General features: G+C 34.2%; 1 protein-coding gene across 1 annotated transcript in view; it reads left to right on the plus strand.

Moving 5' to 3' along the window:
- LOC148945419 (protein diaphanous-like) overlaps positions 1–22,928 on the plus strand; it is a 298,677-nt gene that overhangs the window by 211,849 nt on the left and 63,900 nt on the right. Inside the window, exon 15 of the mRNA XM_089099035.1 lies at positions 17,672–17,836. Coding sequence (XP_088955161.1) covers positions 17,672–17,836 — 165 coding nt within the window. The remainder of the gene's footprint in view (positions 1–17,671; positions 17,837–22,928) is intronic.

Consider the following 22,928-nt stretch of genomic DNA (forward strand, 5'->3'; position numbering starts at 1 on the left):
TTTTGAATTTCTTTCGTTGAAATGCAAGAGTTGGAATATTTCAGTAGTGTTTGGTTATGGTTTACCTTGTCACAGTTACATTTTCTTGATTTTTCAAAGTTCATTTTGAATTTCTTTCGTTGAAATGCAAGAGTTGGAATATTTCAGTAGTGTTTGGTTGTGGTTTACCTTGTCACAGTTACATTTTCTTGATTTTTCAAAGTTCATTTTGAATTTCTTTCATTGAAATGCAAGAGTTGGAATATTTCAGTAGTGTTTGGTTGTGGTTTACCTTGTCACAGTTACATTTTCTTGATTTTTCAAAGTTCATTTTGAATTTCTTTCGTTGAAATGCAAGAGTTGGAATATTTCAGTAGTGTTTGCTTGTGGTTTACCTTGTCCCAGTTAAATTTTATTGATTTTTCAAAGTTCATATTGAATGTCTTTCCTTGAAATGCAAGAGTTGGAATATTTCAGTAGTGTTTGGTTGTGGTTTACCTTGTCACAGTTACATTTTCTTGATTTTTCAAAGTTCATTTTGAATTTCTTTCGTTGAAATGCAAGAGTCGGAATATTTCAGTAGTGTTTGGTAGTGGTTTACCTTGTCACAGTTACATTTTCTTGATTTTTCAAAGTTCATTTTGAATTTCTTTCGTTGAAATGCAAGAGTTGGAATATTTCAGTAGTGTTTGCTTGTGGTTTACCCTGTCACAGTTAAATTTTCTTGATTTTTCAAAGTTCATTTTGAATCATTCAAGAAACGTGATTAAACACGTTTTTTAAACTACATGCTATTTGCATGCCTTTCCTTGGCACCTTTCCAAACGAGTGGGGATTCCCCGCTGGTTCCTACACATTGCAAAAAGTGAGCAGTACGAAAACTCCACATTTTCAACCAGACTGGTTTTTTAGACAACACACCCACAGAGATGACACACACACATAGAAACGAGACACGCACAGACACGACACACAAACAGAGTCATAGTGAGAGAGATATCCAAAAGTTGGGTTGACCTAGGTTCACTTAGAGTGGCGCGCCACTCTAAGTGAACCTAGGTCAACCCAACTTTTGGATATCTCTCTCACTATGACTCTGTTTGTGTGTCGTGTCTGTGCGTGTCTCGTTTCTATGTGTGTGTGTCATCTCTGTGGGTGTGTTGTCTAAAAAACCTGTCTGGTTGAAAATGTGGAGTTTTCGTACTGCTCACTTTTTTTGCAATGTGTAGGAACCAGCGGGGAATCCCCACTCGTTTGGAAAGGTGCCAAGGACAGACATGCAAATAGCATGTATTTTAAAAACGTGTTTAATCACGTTTCTTGAATGATTCAAAATGAACTTTGAAAAATCAATAAAATGTAACTGTGACAGGGTAAACCACAAGCAAACACTACTGAAATATTCCAACTCTTGCATTTCAACGAAAGAAATTCAAAATGAACTTTGAAAAATCAAGAAAATGTAACTGTGACAAGGTAAACCACTACCAAACACTACTGAAATATTCCAACTCTTACATTTCAACGACAGAAATTCAAAATGAACTTTAAAAAATCAAGAAAATGTAACTGTGACAAGGTAAACCACTACCAAACGCTACTGAAATATTCCAACTCTTGCATTTCAAGTAAAGAAATTCACAATTAACTTTGGAAAATCAAGAAAATTTAACTGTGACAAGGTAAACCACAACCAAACACTACTGAAATATTCCAACTCTTGCATTTCAACGAAAGAAATTCAAAATGAACTTTGAAAAATCAAGAAAATGTAACTGTGACAAGGTAAACCACAACCAAACACTACTGAAATATTCCAACTCTTGCATTTCAATGAAAGAAATTCAAAATGAACTTTGAAAAATCAAGAAAATGTAACTGTGACAAGGTAAACCACAACCAAACACTACTGAAATATTCCAACTCTTGCATTTCAACGAAAGAAATTCAAAATGAACTTTGAAAAATCAAGAAAATGTAACTGTGACAAGGTAAACCATAACCAAACACTACTGAAATATTCCAACTCTTGCATTTCAACGAAAGAAATTCAAAATGAACTTTGAAAAATCAAGAAAATGTAACTGTGACAAGGTAAACCACAACCAAACACTACTGAAATATTCCAACTCTTGCATTTCAACGAAAGAAATTCAAAATGAACTTTGAAAAATCAAGAAAATGTAACTGTGACAAGGTAAACCACAACCAAACACTACTGAAATATTCCAACTCTTGCATTTCAACGAAAGAAATTCAAAATGAACTTTGTAAAATCAAGAAAATGTAACTGTGACACTGAAGTATTCCAACTCTTGCATTTCAGCGAAAGAAATTCAAAATGAACTTTGAAAAATCAAGAAAATGTAACTGTGACAAGGTAAACCACAACCAAACACAACTGAAATATTCCAACTCTTGCATTTCAGCGAAAGAAATTCAAAATGAACTTTGAAAGATCGAGAAAATGTAACTGTGACATGGTAAACCACAACCAAACACTACAGAAATTCAAAATGAACTTTGAAAAATAAATAAAATGTATCTGTTAAAATGTAAAACAAAACAAAACCCTACTGAAATATTCCAACTCGGGCAGTTCATCGACAGAAATTAAAAATGAACTTTTAAAAATCAAGAAAATTTAACTGTGACAAGGTAAACCACAACAAAACACTACTGAAATATTCCAACTCTTCCATTTCAACGAAAGAAATTCTAAAAAACCTTTGAAAAATCAAGAAAATGTAACTGTGAAAAGGTAAACTACAACCAAACACTACTGAACTATTCAAAATCTTGCATTTCAGCGAAAGAAATTAAAAATGAAATTTGAAAAAATCAAGAAAATGTAACTGTGACAAGTTAAACCACAACAAAACACTACTGAAATATTCCAACTCTTCCATTTCAACGAAAGAAATTCAAAATGAACTTTGAAAAATCAATAAAATGTAACATCAAGAAAATGTAACTGTGACAAGGTAAACCAAAAACAAACACTACTGAAATATTCCAACTCTTGCATTTCAACGAAACAAATTCAAAATGAACTTTGAAAAATCAAGAAAATGTAACTTTGACAAGTTAGAACACAACCAAACATTACTGTAATATTCCAACTCTTGCATTTCAACGAAAGAAATACAAAATGAACTTTGAAAAATCAAGAATATGTAATTGCGCAAGGTAAATCACAGCCAAACATTACTGAAATATTCAAACTCTTGCATTTCAACGAAAGAAATTCAAAATGAACTTTGAAAAATCAAGAAAATGTAACTGTGACAAGGTAAACCACAACCAAACACTACTGAAATATTCCAAATCTTGCATTTCAACAAAAGAAATTCAAAATAAACTTTGAAAAATCAAGAAAATGTAACTGAGACAAGGTAAACCACAACCAAACACTACAGAACTATTACAACTCTTGCATTTCAGCGAAAGAAATTCAAAATTAACTTTGAAAAAATCAATAAAATGTAACTGTGACAAGTTAAAACACAAACAAACACTAATTAAATATTAAAACTATAAAATTACAACTAAATAAAATAAAAATGAAATTATAAAAATCAAGAAAATGTAACATCAAGAAAATGTAACTGTGACAAGGTAAACCACAACCAAACACTACTGAAATATTCCAACTCTTGCATTTCAACGAAACAAATTCAAAATGAACTTTGAAAAATCAAGAAAATTTAACTGTGACCAGGTAAAACAAAACCACCCAATACTGAAATATTCAAACTCTGGAATTTAAAAGAAAGAAATTAAAAATGAACTTAGAAAAATCAAGAAAATTCAACTGTGACAAGGTAAACCACAACCAATCACTACTGAAATATTCCAACTCTTGCATTTCAGCGAAAGAAATTCAAAATGAACTTTGAAAAATCAATAAAATGTAACTGTGACAAGGTAAACCACCACCAAACACTCCTGTAATAGTCCAACTCTTGCATTTCAAGGAAAGAAATTCAAAATGAACTTTGAAAAATAAAGAAAATGTAAATGTGACAATGTAAACCACAACCAAACACTACTGAAATATTCCAACTCATGCATTTCAACGAAAGAAATTCAAAATGAACTTTGAAAAATCAAGAAAATGTAACTGTGACAAGGTAAACCACAATCAAACACTACTGAACTATTCCAACTCTTGCATTTCAGCGAAAGAACGCAATAGCCATATTTATAGTCGAATGTTTACCCGAATATTTAACAACTACCATTTGTCCACACCAGCCACAAAACTCAATTCCTCCTAGAATTATTTAAACTAAATAGTTATCCTTGCCTCGCATAGAAAGTTCAGAAAGATACAATAGCCTTATTTATAGTGAAGCGTTTCTTAACACTTACCATTTTTCAACACCATCCACAAAACTCAATTCCTCCTAGAATTATTTAAACTAAATACTAACCCCCGCCTCCAACAGAAAGTTCAGAAAGACGCAATAGCCTTATTTATAGTCGAATGGTTACCCGACTCGTTAACAAGTACCATTTTTCCACACCAGCCCCAAAACTCAATTCCTCCTAGAATTATTTAAACTCAATAGTTATCCCTGCCTCGCACAGAAAGTTCAGAAAGACACAAGAGACTTATTTATAGTGAAGCGTTTCTTATCCGTATGTTTACCCAAATATTCAACACTTACCATTTTTCAACACCATCCACAAAACTCAATTCCTCCTAGAACTATTTAAACTAAATACTTAACCCCGCCTCCAAGAGAAAGTTCAGAAAGACGCAATAGCCTTATTTATAGTCGAATGTTTACCCGAATATTTAACAAGTACCATTTTTCCACACCAGCCACAAAACTCAATTCCTCCTAGAAATATTTAAACTAAATAGTTATCCCAGCCTCGCACAGAAAGTTCAGAAAGACACAATAGCCTTATTTATAGTGAAGAGTTTCTTAACCGTATGTTTACCAAAATATTCAACACTTAACATTTTTCAACACCATCCACAAAACTCAATTCCTCCTAGAACTATTTAAACTAAATACTTACCCCCGCCTCCAACAGAAAGTTCAGAAAGACTCACTAGCCTTATTTATAGTCGAATGTTTACCCGAATATTTAACAAGTACCATTTTTCCACACCAGCCACAAAACTCAAGTCCTCCTAGAATTATTTAAACTAAATAGTTATCCCTGCCTCGCACAGAAAGTTCAGAAAGACACAATAGCCTTATTTATAGTGAAGCGTTTCTTAGCCGTATGTTTACCCAAATATTCAACAAGTATCATTTTTCAACACCATCCACAAAACTCAAGTCCTCCTAGAATTATTTAAACTAAATACTTACCCCCGCCTCCAACAGAAAGATCAGAAAGACGCAATAGCCATATTTATAGTCGAATGTTTACCCGAATATTTAACAAGTACCATTTTTCCACACCAGCCACAAAACTCAATTCCTCCTAGAATTATTTAAACTAAATAGTTATCCCTGCCTCGCACAGAAAGTTCAGAAAGAGACAATAGACTTATTTATAGTGAAGCTTTTCTTAGACGTATGTTTACCCAAATATTCAACACGTATCATTTTTCAACACCATCCACAAAACTCAATTCCTCCTAGAATTATTTAAACTAAATACTTACCCCCACCTCCAACAGAAAGATCAGAAAGACGCAATAGCCATATTTATAGTCGAATGTTTACCCGAATATTTAACAAGTACCATTTTTCCACACCAGCCACAAAACTCAATTCCTCCTAGAATTATTTAAACTAAATAGTTATCCCTGCCTCGCACAGATAGTTCAGAAAGACACAATAGCCTTATTTATAGTGAAGCGTTTCTTATCCGTATGTTTACCCAAATATTCAACACTTACCATATTTCAACACCATCCACAAAACTCAAGTCCTCCTAGAACTATTTAAACTAAATACTTACCCCCGCCTCCAACAGAAAGTTCAGAAAGACGCAATAGCCTTATTTATAGTCGACTGTTTACCCGAATATTTAACAAGTACCATTTTTCCACACCAGCCACAAAACTCGATTCCTCCTAGAATTATTTAAACTAAATAGTTATCCTTGCCTCGCACAGAAAGTTCAGAAAGATACAATAGCCTTATTTATAGTGAAGCGTTTCTGAAAACAGGGAGCCCGATTTACGAAAAAAAAAAGGGATACCCCCCGTGCAACTGAACCCCCCGTGTAACTGAACCCGTGTATAACCGAAATCCCTCCGTGCAACTGTATCCTCTTTAACTGAACCCTCGTGCACCTCTCCCCTCTATGCACCCCCCCCCCAGCAGAACACTTTTCAGCCCTTTATTTTTAAATTTACAATATTTTTCAAACGTTACTTACGTATTATAAAGACCACATCGGCGAGGTAAAGCTAGGTCAAGTCACAATGTCATTCTATCGTTACTTTTCAATTAAGCTATTGAATACTTTCTAGCAATGTCCCTTGTAAGCGTCTACGCAAATATCTTTTCGCAAATATCTTCTCGCAAAAAAAAAATTCGCAAATCTCGTAAACTAAAGAAGTAATTACGTCACTGTTGTTAGCTCCATCATTAATCTCCAATAATGTAAATGCACCCATCATTTTTTTCCTCTACTAATATCCTTGCAAATAAAAACTATTCTCTGTGAATTCAATTCTCTTACTAATATGTAATGTAAAGAAAACTAAAAAGATACACCGGTTTTTCCAACACGGATGTAACCTACAAAAAAAACTTGTTTATCATGAAATAGAAATTCAGTTAATTGTGCCAGAAAAAACTTGAAGCAGAACAGATTATGACCAACCTGTTTGGTATGGGCGCGTACGCAACGTATATAGCATCAAGCAAATTCCATATGATTTTTCAAATTACTATAGCTTCTATAGAAACGGTACCTCTTTGCAAATGATCCTGGTAACCCCAATTCATTCGAGACTTACATACATATCTATGCCTCAGGCGTAGGGTTCAAATATATAGATGCCTGGCCCGTGGTAAGTCATATTACGCAATCATTCGTGAAACTGTATACACCATTACTACTTCTATTGGTTTTAAAATTCTGTTTTTTAGAGTTTCGGTTACTGTTGAGCCGGGTCGCTCTTACTGTACAGTTCGTTACCACGAAATGTTTGATGAAGTATTAAGCCGTGTTAGTTCTAGTTTAAATTTTCGGGATTTTTTGTACTATTTTCGACTCCCTCCCAACCGGATAATTCTTTTTCGTTTGTTTGGTGTATATATGCTACCTTCGATCAATATTCCAGCTTAATTGAAGACAAAAAATAATAAACTTCAAAACCCCTTCCTCTGTGTTTCCTCTCTCAGTTTTCCCCTGTTATGCAAATTCGAAACATCTGGCCGAAAGAAAAAATCCATGAAAGATTCAAGTCGGTTTGTATCGGCGGTGCTGAGGTATAACATTTTTTCACAGTTGTTTGGGTCGGGGCTGTAGAAATAAACAATGTGGCCGTGTTACTCAGTGTGCTATATATGAAACGTTATGCAAGAAAAATAAGAGTGACTGGCCTATAACTTTTTTATTTTGTATTTTCTGTATTTTATAGCCTATTTTGCCCCCCCCCCCCCCCTGCCACTCATAGATCTTTGTAGACTTTGGTTTTGGCACCTTGGTCTCTCCTTGGCAGAGGCTACCTTCTGTCACATATTGCCGAGAAAAGGTGTAAAAAATTAATAACCTGCCATTTTACTATTCTCTTTGCATACTTTCATTTCTTACCTTCTCTTGTAGAGTTCAGTTCAAATTCGTTTATTTGGTTTTTTACTGAGTCATTTTTTTTTTCATTTTTATGGATTTTTGCATCAGTTCTGTTGTTGTCTAAATCGCTCCTAAATTACACATTTTCTATTCTTCTCTCTATCGTCGCTTCATCAAATGTCCATTGCTGAATTTAGTCAATTTGAAATCGCAGTTTGTTCAGTTTTTTGTTCTGAAGAATTGAGGTCCAAAGGACTTTTGGGGGCGGGGGTCATGACCCCAAGTTCTAAAAAAATACACAAATATTGCTGACAGTGAATTGTTTTAAATTACAAAAACGTATATGCATTGTATATTTGTATTTTAATTTTATATGTTATAGGCCTAATGAATGGGAGCAGCCCCTTGCCGCCGTGGGTAGCTGGAATGAGAATTTTGAAATTGTTGTATGGTAAATTAACGGAGAATATAAAATAATGGAGAATCGTATGAATGAATAAAAAAAGATTTTAGGAAAAAGGTAGATAAAATGTACTAGGAGAGAAAAAATTATGTATGTGAGGAATTTTAAAAGTGGAAAGCTATGGAACGTCGAGTAAGACGTAAGATAGATAAGTAGTTAAGTGAAGGAATAATAGAGAAATATGGACAAATTAGATTACAAATAAGCAAGGAGTCTTAGATAAAACAAAAGAAGAAAGAAACAGGATTGATTTTTTTTTTCAGGAGTACGAAAAGGGAATAATAACCGGTTTGATTCTATCCATTACGTGAAGTTTAAAAAAAAAGTACTGTCGACAGTAAGAGAAATTGCAGGGCTAATTAAAACATGTAGACATGTTTGGGGAATTTTTTTTTGTTTAGTGGAGAGGACCTAATTTCGAAATGGTCGAGAAAAATTCACAAATAATGCTGAAATTAAGAGAAAGCGTTACGCAAATAGCAAAGATTTTGAGATTTCTAAGGGGTGGGGTCGCTTATGTGTGAATTTAAGAATTTAGCTGTGTATTTAAGCGTAAGTTAAAATTTCATTTCAATGCATTAAATTTGAACTTCATTGCTGCTTTTATTTTTACGCTGTCCTGTACTCAGAGTGCAGGGTAATTGGACGAATTCTCTTGATGTGTGTGCCAATCATGATGATACTGACGTTCGGGAGGGATTTGGTACTCTATTTCTAGTTACGGAAATTCCTTTTTCAATTTTTTGAGTTGATAGTGGGCATTTTCTGTTCTGTTCTTTTTTTACAATTTTCCGCGTAGTTCCTTTAAAATTGCCAGTTTTTATTTAGTTGAACACTTGCTATGTGATTTGGTAGTTCCATAGCGCTTGTCAAACAATATGCCATAACATAATAAGTTCCCTTTTTTGCAGAAACAAGAGAATACTACAATGCCTTATCGTTTTACTGCTTTAATAATAACGATAGCTGATATTAGATTTGCTAGTTACTTAAATTCAATTAAAAGGAAAAAAGGCTAAATTTCTCATAGCCTTTAACTGGTCACTGGTGGTACCTACATAATTCTGGGTATATCCTGCAATATACCACTTCCAGTTTTCTTTGAGGGCTTCTATCACTTTCGCTGAGAATGATAAGGGCATTTCTTAGTGGATGATACCATGTTTGCTTCCGCAGAGGATATCGCTTCTTCCTAGGTTTACAGGGCATCCTGGTCGCTACGACTTAGTTTGTGAGAACTGAATACTTACCCGTACTTTAAACCAAGTTTTGTTGGGATCTGATAAACTTTTCTCTTAGATGTTCGGTTGGTAGTAGTTTATGGGCCCTTCTTCCCTATATAATATGGAGTAAAAGGATAAAGATCCTCCTGAGCCACTGCTGGCGCATAGGATGTCGAATCGATGATTCAATTGCTCGGTCTTTTATGATGTTTCAGCCTGACACCCAACATTGCGGCAGCGTAAATTGAATCCCTGGACCCCCGATTGCCAAACACAGCATCAGTCCCTTGTGCTATTACGGGATTAATGTTGAGTATGTACAGCAAAAATCAACTTCAAGTCTTCTATTAGGCCTTTCATCCCCTGTTATGAGGACGATTTTAATGACATTTCTTAATAGGTTATATCACGTTTGCTTCTGGAGATGAAATTGCTTCCTACTGCGCTTTACAGGTACCCTGCTCCCGGTGCCATCTTGAATTATTTAATTTGCAAGAACTGAATACCTACCCGCACTTTCAGGTTTGGTTGGGATCTGATAACCTATTCTATTAAATATTCGAATCTCAATAATATAGAGACCCCTCTTCCCCATAGAGGGGGGGGGGGTCTTACAAAATGCATTTCCATCACTTCCGATGAGCTAGATTTTAAGGACATTCCTTAGTAGATAATGTTGTGTTTGCTTCTAGAGATAAGATCACTTCCTCCTGATCACTTCCTCCTGAGTTTACTCAGGGTATCCTGCTCCCTGCGCCATGTTGAACAATTTAGTTTGTGAGAACTGACTACTTACCCGCACTTTAACACTTTAGATGAAGTTTCGTGGAGGTTCGACAACCTCTTCACTTTTATACATTCTAATGGCAGTAATGCAGGGCTCTCTCCTCCGTCCATAATGTTGGGTATGCCGTACAAGATACCACTTTTAGTCTTCTACAAAGGTTTCTATCACCTTTGATGACAACTGTTAAAAGAACCTCATTAGGTGATTCCGTATAAGCCAGAATCTCTCTGCTTCTCGATATCCCTATGCTATGGGGCGAAATAGGCAAACTCCTGGCAATTTAAGATATATGTTCCCCTCTGAAACAAGCGATTTTACATCACGCCTGTAGTTTTAACTTGCATCACGAGGCTGAAATACTTATATCGTTTTGATTTATTAGTCTCAAATCTATTCATTTACCAAGCCAGAATTATGATATTACTTACTGTTTCTTGGGGAATGATCTAGACTTGCTTAAAAAATAGGAAAATTGACTTTTTTTTTCATCGATTTTCAAACAATTTTCTGTCTAAAAAGCACGTACACCTAATTCGAAAAACGTAATTTGCCAAATGGATAGAGCGGAAAATCATTTTAAATGATTAAACCAAATATTATAAATGATATAGAAGAATATTAATACAGCGGTTTCAGCGGCTAAACGAATTCTGTATATGGTAATTGAACGTTATATTTTCTAAATGTGAAGATCGTGGCTTCGAGTACCATTAGTGATAGATTTTTCCTAATAAATTAATAATATCGTGAACATGTATATATTTCTAACTTAATCCACTCAGTTCAATGCTCACCTAGGTCGGAGACTTTTTACATAAACAAAACAAGATTGAAAGATTTACTATTTCTAGCTATTTATTTCTTACGGATTTAGCTATTTCCTACGTGTCATGAAAACGCAATGCTCTGATTTCATAAGCTAAAAAGCTATTTCACTAGTTCTTTGCTGTCAAAAACAGGGAAAATCATGTCTTTGAGTTTTCTCTCGCGGGACCACTTATTCTTTTTCTTATCTTCCCTTGGGGTTTGCTTTTTTCTTGGAAGTTAACGAGAACCTTTTCAAAAGTTATCAATTTCAGATAATTGTCTTTCCCAAACAGGAATAAACTCGATCTGTTCAGAAATTTAAACGTTCCTGAGGCGAGATAAATTCTTCAGGCGGTCTTGTATTTCCTTTCTTTCAGTTTAAAAGTCTTTGTTAAAGCTCACTGTATCTATTGAGGCTTGCTCAACTTTTGATCCTTTCCTGTCAGGGGTGTCGTTGGGGGGGGGGGGGCCCAGTCCCCCCATAATTTGGAAAAAATACTATACAGCTCATGCCCCTTGACTAATCGGATATGAACCCTTCTTGCCCCCTCCCCAGTAAAAATGCTGGAGATTCGCCCCTGGTTCCCGTGTTAAAAAATTGTTCAGATAAAGCTCAATGGGTAAAGGTCTACGCTTCCTACCCTAATCACGTAATGCTTGGCTTCTTAATTTAGGGGTTTGTGTCAACAAGAAAGAGAGACTTTACTTTCCTATAATTCCGTGTAAAAAACTATTACTTTAGTTTATTGTTTGTGGGGGATTATAGTAAACCCATCATATTATTCTTTGAGCTTATAACAGAAAGGGAAGCCTTTTCGAGACCTAACTGTTTCGTACTTGGAAATTCAACTCAGTAAAAATACCAAGAGTTAAATTCTACTTAATTGGTTCACCTGTGTAAAATTTTAAGCCAGTAAAAAGAACGGAAAGTTTTGAATCAAGACTTTTTACAAGTAAACTCTTTGTTTTTCTGCGATAGAATGGTCTTTTGTGATGCATCAACGATTGTCGGTAATGTGCAAATTTTTATTTATAAATATTATAAGCTCCCAGAAACTTACTAAGTTTGGAAGGTGCCAATGTCAAATCAAACCCTGTTGTTATTTATACCCAATTTAATTCATTATAATTCATACTGTGTCTTGTAGTAATTCTTTGATAAAATAATATCTGACTTTTGAGTTGGTTAAGTGAAAAACTCAACCTTATATATATATATATATATATATATATATATATATATATATATATATATATATATATATATATATATATATATATATATATATATCTTAAAAATTAGGAAAAATCGGGAATTCAATTTTTAATGGTAAAAACCTTCATAGGTTGCAATGCAGTTTTCGCTAATTTGTTTTCACGGTTGAACGTGGCAAAACAGACAAACCTGTTCATGCCAGGTGGGTAAAGCCGGTCAACCGACCAAGTCCGAGAGTCCGCCAGTTACTTGATGTAAAACAAGTAGTCGGGTCATAGTCCCCATTTCTTCACAACCTTTTTTAATTTCTAGACTTGAACATTGAGATAATCAAAATAAGTTTCATCTGTTATCTTTAACAGAGCCGTTTAGGGGGAGGAGGCAACCGGATCAGCTGGGGGCTGTGGCTGGGGGACTGCCCACTTTGATCAAATTTTTTATGTTGAATCGGCCTTTTTTGCTTGTATTTGAGTCGGGAGGGGACGCTGCAATTAATTTTTCCCCGGGTATCGCCATCTTTAGGAACAACTTTGATCTTTGATTGTCTCCATTTGATAACTGTGTAGTTCAGATGCCAAATTGGTTAACTCCCTAAAGAAACGATTGGAAAAAAATGGCAAAAAGTAGAGACGTCCCCCTGGCCTTGATTATAATATACCTATCATCATTGAAAAAATGCTTTGTTTGGGTATGATTCAATCATGGAGAGTGTTTTCCGATAAATATGAGTGTCGTTAGTTGGATGTCTTCTAAAATTTTTCCTTTTTTTAGTTCAATTACAGAAATGATTTTCATCTTCGTATTGGTACTTTCTTCCTTCGGTAATTTACTGATGAATATGCACTGTTGTAAACTGTGCTTAAAACTTAAAAAATAATATATTTGATTGATTATAATCGTAATTATGAAAGGCTCAATTCACATTGAGCCATTTACTTTTCCCTTTTGCACTTTCATCTGCTTTCCTTTTGCGTAAGTCGCGTCCATCGAACAAAGCTTGCTTTTAATTAACCAAATTTCTCCCGCTTTTTCCGCATTTTCCTCTTTTGTTGTCTAACAGAAATGAAACATCGTATATATTCATATCATCATGAGAACGGTCCCTTCCTGGACCTAGAAAAGAAAGTTGGATTGTTTAAAGAATTGTTGAGTTTTTTCCAAATTGCTTCGTAAAATCTTTGACAGTAGAATGTTTCTTCATAAATATAGTTTTGCCATCTTTTCCATTTTGTATGGGCCAATACGAAGATTCATTCGTAATCCATATGTATTCCTATTTGGGAAAAGCGAGTAATAAAGAATTGAAAGATGTAGCCTGGAATTTCTGAGAATTATATAGGCTTTGCTTGGATAGTTGGTTTTGTTTGTTCAATTTGCTTGGGATGGAAATAAAGGAGTTGTTTCTCATTAGCATTTTATATTAAGGTTTATGTTTCCTATCCAAGTTTTTGATAGGCTATTTCTCAAGTGTCAACAAAAAAAAACTTTCAGTGGGATCTAGCGTTTGGCAATGGTATTTTTTCAGTGTAATAATGAGAAAGATTATTTTGATTAGTGGAATCGGTAAAATTAAGGCAGGAATAAGTATATGATCTCAGTATCTGACAGAAAATGATTACATAACTTGAAAAAATGTCTAATTTCGCCACATTCTAGATGTCGTTGTTAGTCTTTTCTGTCGATACTAGCGCCAGTCTACTTTTGTCAGTTCCCCTTGCTCTTTGGTCCTAGGGTTGTTTTTTTTTTGTTTCAGCGTAGGACGACAATTTTGTTAATTTCGTTTTTGAAATTTGCTTTGTAACTGTTTTATAGATTGAAAAATACGTTGTTTTTGAATTCTGCGGAAATGGGAGTATTTTCCGATTTTTTTAATCAAATTTTTACCATTATCTAAGGAAAAGCATAAATAATACCGTAATTTTGGCCCGGTGAATGGATAGATCTGGAAGTAACTAATTCAATTATATTTAAAAAAATGCGTGCGTTTTTGCATCAATAGCGATAAGAATATCCAGAATGTAAAGAATAGACTTCTAAAAACAAAAATTAAAGCTCATTGAAATTGTGATGTACTTTTTGTAATATCAGAAAGAGATGTTGTGAGGGGGAGCAGAAATGGGGTGGTGCCTTTTTATCTCTCAGACAAAATGTCAATAAAATATGCTTTCAAATTAATTTTTTTGGAAAATTGTTTAAGAATAAACTGTTAAGCAGTCTTGGTTTTCCAAAGAAAATTCTACGATATTAGAACCCCTCCCCGTGACTTGAAACAGAAATGGCGTCTCTAATCACAAAGCATATTATGGAAAGCAGTTTTTCTTATTATTCAAGGATCATTTGCACTTTTCGGTACAAACCACAGCGGGAGGGGGGTCGTAAAATTAGGTGTTTCAGAGAAAACAAACACCTTAAAACGTTTAGACCATATCTCGGCTTGATTATCTACTTCACTGCTAATGATCGTAATTTTAAGATGAAGCCATATGAGTCAAGGGCGGATCCAGGATTTTTTTCGGGGGGGGGGGGGGGTACTAATTTTTGACTTTTTCGGGGGGGGGGGTACTAATTTTTGACTCAGTTTTCGACTAATTATACTGATTTTTACCTAGGTTTTACTAATTTTCGACTCGGTCAAAAATTTCGGGGGGGGGGTTCAAACCGGGTAACCCCCCCCCCCTGGATACGGCATTGATATGGGTGTTCAATTTTTAATTAAGCCTCGCTTCTGCTTTAAGTTTTTTTCAGACTCCTTCTTACAGTTCTACTTTTTAAACAATAAAAAACTTTAGCGTAAAGGGCGGGGCGTTGAGGAAGGGACGGCCCCTTTCATATACGGAATTATTTCTGTTCGTTTTAAGTTTTATTGTTGCTCCTTACTTTCAGTAAAAAAAAATTGTTTTTTTTATTTAATTTCTGAACGTTTTTGAATTAATGCAGGTTTTGAAGATTGCTCATCGTACATGAATAATTCAAACGAAATTTGTATGTTAATTTTACTTTTTTGACTAATAATAACCTTACAATAACCCAAGTTGGATTTTTGTTCCAGTTATTTAAGAATGCCTCCTGAATCACAAAGGCTGTTTAATTAGAATAATTACTTTATTTAAAAGTTAAAAAAAAACTTTGGAGTAAGAGCAAGCTATTGAGGAGTGGCGACTTCCTTTATATGCGTAATATTTTCTGTTCGTTTTAAGTTTTAGTGTTGCTCCTTACTTTCAGTTGAAAAAACTTGCTTTTTTTATTTAATTGCTGATCGAAATAATGCTAGGGAAAATTCCTTTCCTCCATGAAAAATTCCTCCATGGAAATATCATCCCACGTAACCTTCTCCCCATACCCCCCTCCACCGCCAGAAAAAAATCCCCCTGAAAACGTATGTATATTTCCCAATAACCAATACTATATGTAAACAATGGGCTAAGGTCACAACTGGCAGCCCTTTCCCCGGGGACTGTGGGGGATTAAGTAATCCTCAAAGACATAGTTATAAGATTTTTCGACTACGCTGAACAAAATGGATATATCAAAATTTTTATCGGTGACTTTGGGAAACAATGAGCGTGGGAGGGGGCCCAGTTGCCCTCCAGTTTTTTGGTCACTTAAAAAGGGCACTGCAGCTTCTAATTTCCGTTCGAATGAGCCCTCTCGCGATATTCTAGGACCACTGGATCGATGCGATCACCCCTTGGGAAAAAACAACAAATAAACACGCATCCGTGATCTTTCTTCTGGCAAAAAATTCAAAGTTCCACATTTTTAAAGATAGGAGCTTGAAACCTCCACAGTAAGGGTTTCTGATACGCTGAATCTGATGGTATGATTTTTATTAAGATTCTGTGCCTTTTAGGTAGTGTTTCCTCCTTTTTTAGAAAATAAGGCAAATATTCTCAGGCTCATAACTACTGATGGGTACGATTAAACTTGAAGAAACTTATATATTTGAAATCAGCATAAAAATTTTGTTCTTTTGATATATCTATTGGTATAAATATTCCGTTTTTTAGAGTTTCAGTTACTATTGAGCCGGTTCGTTACTTATAGTTTGTTACCACGAACTGTTTGATTGAAATTTCACGTATGGTTCATAGCACTTTTTTAAAACTTGTAAAAACTAGCCAAGCTTTTGCAATACGGACAGGAACATTTCCTCTAAGCTTCACCACCAAATGGGACAATAGGACCGGAATTACTCAGCGTTTTCTCCTGGCTCACTGTCGAGATTAATCTGCAGAAAAGAAGGCTGGTTGAGAGCCACAATGCTTCTTTTAGAGCTACTGATAGTGATTCCAGCGCGTTTTGGTGCCTCCTGGGCATCACCAATCATTTTTATCACCAATCATCACCAGCCGTTTCCTGAAGAGCAACATCGTCTGCGTAATCCATGTCTGTCAGGCTTTGGTGGAAACTTTTACCGAAAATGATTCTGCTAGTTTTTCTCAGTCCATTATTCGATATTCAATCTATCGCGTAGTTTAATAATATAGGGGAAAGGGGATATCCCTGCTACCTTAAACTTCACTGGAAACTTAGGGGCATAGTTACCTGACCGACAGATGTTAAGTCTTGACATCTTAATAGGTATTTTGGAGTTTTTGTGGCGATATCTCCACCCATAATTCTCCATAACGCTTCCCTAAAAAGGAAGTCAAACGCTACTCTAAGCATGACAACAATACTGGCATATGAGATTTTTTGTACTCATAGTTGCCACCCCTAGTGTTATATCACTATTTTTAGTGACTTTCTATATTGCTTAAACAAAACATTCACTAAATCAGCGCATAAATCACTACATTACTTAAGAAATCACTAAATCAACCATAAAATTACTAAAATCTAGTGATTTTTTTTTCACCGAGTGGCAACCCTGGTTGTACTCTTGAAAGATAGAGTCGATAAATATGTTCTGGTTAATCCATTTTTAACAAACCTGGTATAGCTTTAATCAGGTGCGTGTACAGAATCTCGTTTTGTGGGAGGAGCATGAGTTCAAAAAAAGCTGAAAAATTTGAACATTCATAGAAAATACGAAAAAAAAGAGAAAGTCGTAAAATATCCACCCGCTTAGCTTAAGTATAATAATGTATCATAAGTCACTGGCTTCAAACCTTTTTGAGAGTCACAACCACGTTTGCCTAGAATTTTTTGCTTTTTTTTGTGGTTTTCGGGCATAGTCGTTTTTCATGATATGAAGAAATTCTAACTCTTGAGAATTCCAAAGTGTTGTATTGACTTAGCTTTCATCCAGCCGGTAATTACCAGGCACCAATACTAGTTGTATATTAGCAATTAATTAATGGTATCGTAAATGTTTCTAAGACAAAATGTATTTCTATTCAGTACCATAAGAGTGATGGGAGCAATTTCTTGTGATTTAAATTATAGAGAAAGTGTTTATAACCAGACTAATGTAACGGAATATAAGTTCCGTTTAGCTCGACTGTTCTGATTTCCTTGACTTATTATATAAATAGCCGTTCGCCAAAGATGCAAGGGAATCCTGCGACTTGCTATTAAGTATGTGCAAGAAGATGGAGAGTTCGTATAAAACCCTGGCCGAATATTTTGCGTTTGATGTTCAGAAATATACTCTTGATGAATTCTTCACGGATCTGAAGACCTTTAAAGATCTCTTTTTGGTAATTATTGTTTTCATTTTGTTTTAACTCCCTGTTGCATTTTTTTAGGATGCATTTTTTATAGTTTATGGGGTTCTCCGATACGCTGAATCTGACGGTGCGATTTTTAATAAGATTCCTTGACTTTTGAGGTATGTTTTGGGTGATGCAGCCCCCCAACTCCACATAAGTTCACTTTTAACATGTGTTCTGCTTGGAATAATTTATGCAAAGCTATCTAAGTCAAAGATAAGAGCTAAAGGTTTTAAATTTAGCAAAATGGTTGTGAGCTTATATTGAGGTTCATTTTTGTTTGATATTTGTTTGATGTTCAGAAACATACTCTTGATGAATTCTTCACGGATCTTAAGACCTTTAATGATCTCGTTTTTGGTAATTATTGTTTCCATTTTTAGGACGTATTTTGTATAGTTTAGGGGCTTCTCTGGTACGTTGAATCTTATGGTGTGATTTTCAATAAGATTCCTTGACTTTTTGGGGGTCTTTCTCCCTTTTTTTTTGAAAATCAGGCAACTTTTCTCAGGCTCGTGGCTTTTGATGGGAAACACTAAACTTTATGGATCTTATTTAGAATCAGCATAAAAAGCTAATTCTTTTTATGTATCTCTTGTTATTGGAATTCCGTTGTTTACAGTTTTTGTTACTATTGGGCCAAGTTGCTCCTTACTCACAGCTCGTTACCGCGAACTGTTTGATTGTCAGTTAAAACAGTCCCAGAATCGTTACTTCGACGAAGTTCAACCGGGACTGATGAATAAAACAACTCGAAACGAGGTAATTATTCAACTAAAATTAAAAGGAAGAACATGTTTTTAAATCAATTCTTGCCTTTTTAGCAGCTAACCTATGAGGTTCTTTTGTAACAGGCTTACTTGTATATTGGTTTATTGGTTTCGTTTTATGCTTTTTGAAACCGTTTTTTATTAAATTTGTGTATAAAGCATTAAATGAGTACCCCACTAAATCCCTATTTGAAGAAACATTATTATATGCCTTGAGTTTAATTTCTATTGCCTCAGGAAAAACTTGCTTAAGTTCTAAGTCATTGCTGTTGCATTTTAGGGGCAGTAGAGGGGGTCACTATAAAGCCCCAAGTTGTTGTAAATACTTGCTTTTAATTTTTTATTATCGCGATTCACATTTCTGTATACTTAGCCCTCTCCTCGGAAAAGTTTTAACTTGAAATATTTTGGATCATAGCTAAATTTTAAGTATTTTTTAACACGTTCTTTTTTTGTATAATTTCTTTGACGCGTCTTTTGTTTTTCCAAATATGACAGACAGTCATATTAAGATTTCAGAATCTTTGAAATTTTGAATCCATAAAAAATATTTGAAACTTAAAATTTTAAGTATTTTCAAAACAAAGAGAGATTTCAACAATATAAACTAGACAAAAATTCTGGCAACTTTAAGTCAATAATACGCACATTGTGTAGATTATTTCTTATGTTTTGCTGAGTGGGAATCATACACTTTTTTTTATTTAAACGACAAATACAAACAATATATGTGGCTGAAAAAAAATTGAAATTTTCAGAAATAAAATTTTGAGTTTTGAGCCAATTTCTGAAATTTGAAATCCAGATATTACGATGTGTTTCAGAATATTCTCTCAGGTTCCGTTCAGTTGAATCATTTTTTTTTTTTTTTTTTTTTTTTTTTTTTTTTTTCAAAATAGGAAACACAGGTAAAACGCATGGATATGCTGTGGACGTTAAAGCGTATGGGCAAAATTTTTCCTTACCATGTATGGCTAACAGTAATATTTTTTTGAAGTACTACGGTCATTAAAATAGCAATATTTACTGCCTCCTGGACCCATCTGTGGTGTATCTCATTCCTGAAAACTACGATTCTATAAGATATTTCTTTTCCCTGTTTCAAAATTATGAATTTTTTCGGGCAGTATCACATTTTATCAGTGTTGCCACGTTGAACCAAGAAAATAAATATGCAAAACTAATTAGTTAAATTTGACAAATCTTTCGTCCGTAAAGATTCGAACATTAAGAATATTTCGGTTCCCAAAGACAACTACAATTTCAGAGGAAAGCTGCATCTTCTTAAGCTGTTTGGTTCTATATGTTTTAAGTTATTTTTCCTGATTTTTCGCCTTCTTTTAATTTTCCGCCCTTTTTTTAATTTGGTGCCTGTTACTGCCAAAAACTGCACAACTACGTATGGATAAAAATGAATTTTCGTAAACCTCAAAAAAATGAATTTTCGTAAACCTCGAAAAATGAAATTTCGTAAATTGAATTTTTTCTATTTTTCTTAGTTTTTTTATATATATATAAGCTATAAGCTGTAAGCTTATAAGCTGTAATTTTTTAAAGATATATATATATAGATATATATATATATATATATATATATATATATATATATATATATATATATATATATAAGCTGTACAGCTGTATAAGCTGTAAGCTAAGTTATAAGGTATAAGCTGTCCAAGTTTCTAATATCAGATTTAATTTTCACTGTCCTTTGTAATTTAAGGGTGTTTTAGCTTAGAATCATATTTGAAAAACTATTTTTCGAAGCAAAATAAAATCAGAATTTTTTCAAGTAGATATTAAAAACGTCACCTTTAAATAAAATTGTATTTTTTTTTTTTTTTGGTTTTTGGGAATTACAGCTTTTTGATTTGAAAAGGTGGAAGTATTGATTCATAAACACAACTTTGAACATGAAATAAGACTTCAAGTGGAAGAACCTGAGAAACCAATTCCCGACAGCCTTTCAAAACTTGTTAGGTTAATTAGAAGATCTTGTTAGGTTGTCATGATATACTAACAAAGAGTGAAGTATATTTTTCAAACAAAGTGGGCCTTCACTACACATTAAAAGTTGTAGGTAAAAGTTTTAATCCGCTTATCGAAGTTTTCCTCCGACTAACTTGAGAGTTTATTATACTTCACGGAATAGTATTATTTTGTATAACTAATAGGTTTAACTATAGGTAGAAATGTCGGAAATGAAAGATATAAGGAATATTAAATGTAAGGCTGAATAAGTGAGAAACAAGGCTGAATAAGTCTTCTCAAAATTCGGTGTCATGCGAAAAAACATTAGCTTATAAAGATTACCCAAATTTCTTGAGAGAACTTGCTGCATTATCTCTGCGTGATTCAAGGAAACGGAATTATAGAATCACTGTTTTCGTGGCGAAACTTTTTTTTATGCATCTGTTATTTTTGTCGTTTCATCACTGTTTCCAAAAATATTTCTCGATGTAAAAATGAACTTTTTCACATTAACATTCCAATATTTATTTCAATATTTTTCTTATGGAAAAATGTATGGCACCAGGCTGCTAAAAATTGAGGTTCTGATATGTCACTAAGCAACCATTTACCCTAGAGTTGTGTCTGTTGGTGGCCGGCGTTTACCCCTCCCCCCGGAAAATACCCCCTCGCGGGAAATACCACCCCCCGGAAAATACCCCCCCCCCAAAAAAAAAAACGTGGAAAACAAGGCTTTCCAAATTTGAGAATTTTATTTGAGTTTTTTTTTCATTATTATTATAATTTCCGTAGGGGGAAGGAATTTTGGTACTTGTGTATTATGCGCCACTCACTCACTTTTACGCTTTTTAAAATTCATGAACACACCGGTTTTTTTGTTAGTTTCTTCGTTACTTTAGAAATAAATTTGCGGTATAGATTTGCATATTAGGGGGGGGGGAGGTAAGCATAACGGGTCTGCATGCAAAATGTGTTTGGTACAATTATTCTGCGTATTAGATAGATAGACAAATAAGTATATTTTAAAGCAAAATATAGGGCCATGAACACTGTAAAATAACATAAATGAATAGAGTGAATGGGCGGTTTTCAACCCCCCGAAAAATTCCCTCCCCCACGAAAAATACCCCCCTCCCCCTCCTTCGGAAAGTAACCCCCGCGAAAAATACCCTCGTGGAAAATACCCTCCCCCTATGTTGAAAATAAGGTTTCTAAATTTGAAACTTTTATTTGAGTTTTTTTCATACTTTTGTTGAAAAGTGCTAAGAAACGGGAAAAAGAGGAATTTACACACCAGAAGTGTCTTAGAAACTTAGAAAAAAAACACAAATCCATTTGTGTTGAAAAAGCTTCCATATGAACTTCTGCAATTTTGGGGAGGAGCGGGTGCCAAATTAAAAAAAAAAATGAAGAAGAAAAAATATGTAATCGAGCAATTATTAGAATGAAGGTAAACCCCATGATATCAAGAAGTTTAGCCTAAGAAGGTTTGGCTACTCTTTGAAAAGACAGTCGGCCTTGGGAACCCAAACAATATAAATTACTTAAATTTTTACGGACAAAAGCGATGTCAAATTCTACGAGTTTGTTTTTCTTATCCCTACGAGTTTGTAATAAATAACCTATTCAAGCTCAAAATAGCAACAATTAACATGAGTAAGGCTGACAACCCCCACACCTCCTCCAGACCAGAAAGTAATTTGCACTTTACTGAAAACAAAATACATTTTAAATGTTTTCACTTTTTTGACTTCAACAAATAAAGAAGTATTAATACGATAAGGAATAGATATCACAATATGTATATCAAACTGGCAATACACGTTTTTTTTTTTTTTTTTTTTTTTTTTTTAAAGTAAAGTGCGAATTATTTTATTATTTGAAGAATACATGAATGTCGTTATCCATACTCCTTTTACTTTTTGCTCGTTTTGAGTTTGACTAAGCTGTCTATTGTGATTTCATTTAGTTTTGTTTTTTATTCATTTGTTAATGGTGATTTGTGGTAGTTTTACACTTGGAAGATAAGACAAACAAACTCGTAGAATTTGACAACGCTTTTGTCCGTAAAAACTTAAACAATTTAGAATGTGTTGGTTCCCAAAGCCACGTATCCTTTCAAAGGATAGCCAAACCTTCTTAAACTTTTTGGTGTCATGTGTTTGAGCTTAATATTGATGATTGTTTGCCTAAGTATTTTTTCTTCTTCAATTTTTTTTTAATTTGGCGTTAGCAGTTGCCAAAAATTGCAGATGTTCATTTGGAAGTTTCATCAACACAAATGGATTTGTGTTTTTTTTTCTAAGTTTCTAAGACACTTCTGGTGTGTAAATTCC

This window comes from Artemia sp. Qi Xiang Cuo, chromosome 13, assembly GCF_049724085.1.
Source record: "Artemia sp. Qi Xiang Cuo chromosome 13, ASM4972408v1, whole genome shotgun sequence".
NCBI classification, from domain to species: Eukaryota; Metazoa; Arthropoda; class Branchiopoda; order Anostraca; family Artemiidae; genus Artemia; species Artemia sp. Qi Xiang Cuo.